Below are 3,619 nucleotides of genomic sequence, written 5' to 3' on the forward strand. Positions count from 1 at the left end.
GAGACAACAAATCTGATGCTAATGGAGAAGGTAAAAGACAATCCGAGGACAAGGATGGAGATGGCTTTTCTGTGTCCCTGAATGTCCAGCACTTCTCCCCAGAAGACCTGAGGGTGAAAGTAATTGGAAGAAAAGTGCTGGTGACAGGAAAACACGAGAAGAAATGTGATGATGGCAGCGGCTGTTACAGCTACAAATATGAAGAGTTCAGGAGAGAATTCCAGCTGCCAGAGGATGTCGATGCTGAAGCTCTTCGATGCTGTTTGTCACAGGACGGTCGGTTGAAGGTTCAAGCCCCGCGCCTGGCACTGCCAGCTGTGAGTGAACAGACTGTCCCCGTCAACATCACCTCGGATACAACAACCACTCCCCGGCTCAATCCTGACCAAGAGACAGAGAAATAGGAGAGTGGGAAGGATGTGGGGATCAAGAAAGCTGAAGAACAGATGAGCGGTTAAGACTCTGTTACAATGAACAGCTGAAGATGTAATAATTGTTCAAAACCGGCAATTAATTTCTGTGAATGTGAGATAAGGAGACATTGCTGTCCAGTTAATAGTTTTCAATTTAGAAACCTATACAGTGCTGTTATCAATGTTCATGTGGTTTATTTTTGAATGTATATTGGAAGAATAAATACTTTTGAAATTTAATTATACTGATTCTGCCTATTTACTTGATAAAAAGAAAAGTGATGTATCACTCTAACTTACATAATTCTCATTTAAGGGAAAGAAGTCTTTTTTACTTGAATTAATTTAAAATACAGAAACAAAATCAGGTGGTCACGATCTGCCTAAGTCTGAGCTCAGGTCTGTCAAAGCTGTCAAGCTACTGTGAATAGACTGTGCTGAAATAATTGTGTACACCTCGGTCTCAGAGATATTCCCTGCTGCGTCACTATCCTGAGCAACTACAGGTTGTCGTCCAACTCAGACACCAGTCTGTCCACCACTCAGTTATTGAACGGTGGGAAACACTTTCATTGTGGTTAATTGATCATTGTAACTGTCAGGGAGGGAAGGTGAAGTTATTTGCATCAGAAGCAACGTTTATGACGTTTCTGTTTCAACAATATTAATGATACTACACATTTCAACATAAAAACTGGGAACAGTGTTGGGACCACAATTATTCACAATTTACAGAGATGAGTTAGATTTGGGGACCAGGTGTAATATAAACGTTCAAGCCCCGCGCCTGGCACTGCCAGGTGTGAATGAACAGACCGTCCCCATCAACATCACCTCGGATGCAACAACCACTTCCCGGCTCAATCCTGACCAAGATGCAGAGGTACAGGAGAGTGGGAATGGTGTGGGGATCAGTAAAAGACGTAGAACAGATGGACATTTAAGATTCTGTTCCAATGGACTTTTGAAGATGTAAGAATTTTGCAAAAGCAGCAATGAATTTCTCTGAATACCTGAGGACAAGATATCGTTATCCAATTAATTGTTTTAAATGTAAATCTGTATTGTGCTATTATCAGTTTTGATGTGTATTATTTCTTTATGTATATTGGAAAAACAAATACTTTTAGGAATTAACTATGATGATTCTGCCTTCATATTTGATCAAAACAAGTCTGATATATTACTACGTTCTTCACTCCAACTGACATTATTGTCATTTACCATAAAGATACTATTTAACCTGCATGAAATTAAAACCCAGAACATGAAATCAGTCTATCTAGTTCTGTCTAAATTTCAACTCAGGTCAGTCAAAAATATCAAACTCAGAGACTATGCGTGAGCCAATTTTTTTACAGCTCCATGTCAGAGATATTCCCTGCAGCGTCCCAATCTTCTCCAACAACAGCTTGTCATCCACCTCAGACACCAACCTGTATACCAGTCTGTTACTGGATGGTGGCAAGCACTTTCATTGTGGTTAAATAATCATTGTAACTTACAGAGGTTGGGGGGAGGGGTGCGGGGGGTTGGAGAAGCAGCTTACTTGCATCCTGAGCCACCTTTATGATGTTTTTGTTTTCAATAATATGAATGATACTGTACTGGGCCTTAGTGGTTAGCATCTGTTGCCTCACAACGCCAGGGACCCAGATACGATTCCACCTTCAAGCGACTATCTTTATGGAGTTTGCACGTTTTCCCTGTGTCTGCGTGGGTTTGTGCTCCGGTCCCCTCCCACAGTACAAAAATGTGCGAGTTAGATGGATGGGTCATTCTAAATTGCCCATTGTGTCCAGGATGTGCAAAACTAGCATCAGATTGATGGGCTGAATGGTCTCCTTCCATACTGTCAAGATTCACAGAGTCTATGATGTTTCTGTGATCATAAAATATTGGAACATGAGTAGGCCATTCAGCCCTTCAAAATCATTTCTTCATTCCATAAGGTCACCATGATGGACAGAAATTATAGTCCTACCTCCCGGATACCCGATCACTCCTTATTTGAACAATAATCTGCATAAAATCTCAAATAGGTTCAATGTTGCAGCCACCACTGCTAATTGGGAAATAGAATTCAAATTGATAACCCTCAGAAAGGTAGATAATTCTCCCGATATGAACCCTAGACGGTTGATTACTTAATTTTAAATAGGGCTCCCGACTCCAGGATTTCTGGCTGATGTGACACATCCTACTGGCAGACAATTAATCAAGACTCTCTGAATCTAATGTATCAATGAACAGTCCCTATGTACAGCATCAGGTAGATGTGTCATATTTCCCTCAATGTCACTCTGCAAATTGGTTCCATCAGTACATTTCCTGGGTCACACTGACTGACAATCAAATGGCTTGTAGAACAGCGACAAATGTTAAAAATGAAATCCATATTCCTCAAAAAGAAGGAGCGATGCCACTCGAAATCCTACAGGAATATTTTAAGTGCAGTACAACTGTCAACAGACTCTGAACGTATATCGAACCAAAACATAGTTTGTTCTTCTCCTTCTGTTGTACTGTTTCTAGTGAATTGGAAAGGAAGATGAGAATGCGAGGAGGTAGCAGATCCAGTGCCCTCTTGCAAACTGAAATTATACATATGCTTGCAAAAACTGAATTTGCAAAGCATGGGCAAAATAGCATGGGAGACGCAAGTAATTAGATAGTGCTTCAAAAGAGATGATACTAGACTGATGGACAGAATGGCCTTGCTTGTTGCTGAGTAGATCTAAAGCAATTGTTGTGCATTCTTTGTTTACCATATGTTGCTAAATCCTGCAGCAATCGCATATCTGGCAACACGGTGTTATAATATTGAAGGACACAGCAACTTCATTTCTAAGTATTTCATTTCTTTATGTACATTATCATTATCACAAATGAGCTAATTACATTTAGGACAAGTTCAACACTACTTAGCGTAAATAAAATGTATTTGCATTTCAAGCTCCATCTCAAACTTATACATACCAAATCAATCTCTTATGAATCACTGAAAACAGTAATGTTAAAATGACTAAATAGTGCCTCTTTATTCTGAGATGACAAGTTGATATTTCAATAAATTAACTCTCTCTGGGTTTTAAAAAAAAACACTTTCCTGCACAGACTCAGCCTTCTGCTCAGCTGTCAATCATTAACATTGCTCCTCCCATCCAAGCTGTCACTGTCTGAGTACATTCCAGAAGCCTGTGGAT

General features: G+C 40.0%; 1 protein-coding gene across 1 annotated transcript; it reads left to right on the forward strand.

Annotated features, from left to right (window-relative positions):
• Positions 1–2: 2 nt before the first annotated feature.
• On the forward strand, positions 3–633 carry LOC122547648 (heat shock protein 30-like; the record flags this gene model as incomplete). Its single annotated transcript, XM_043686244.1, has 1 exon — positions 3–633. A coding segment is annotated over one exon (402 nt), but the record flags the coding sequence as incomplete, so codon positions are not given.
• Between the last annotated feature and the right edge of the window lie 2,986 nt (positions 634–3,619).

This window comes from Chiloscyllium plagiosum, unplaced genomic scaffold, assembly GCF_004010195.1.
Source record: "Chiloscyllium plagiosum isolate BGI_BamShark_2017 unplaced genomic scaffold, ASM401019v2 scaf_6482, whole genome shotgun sequence".
NCBI classification, from domain to species: domain Eukaryota; kingdom Metazoa; phylum Chordata; class Chondrichthyes; order Orectolobiformes; family Hemiscylliidae; genus Chiloscyllium; species Chiloscyllium plagiosum.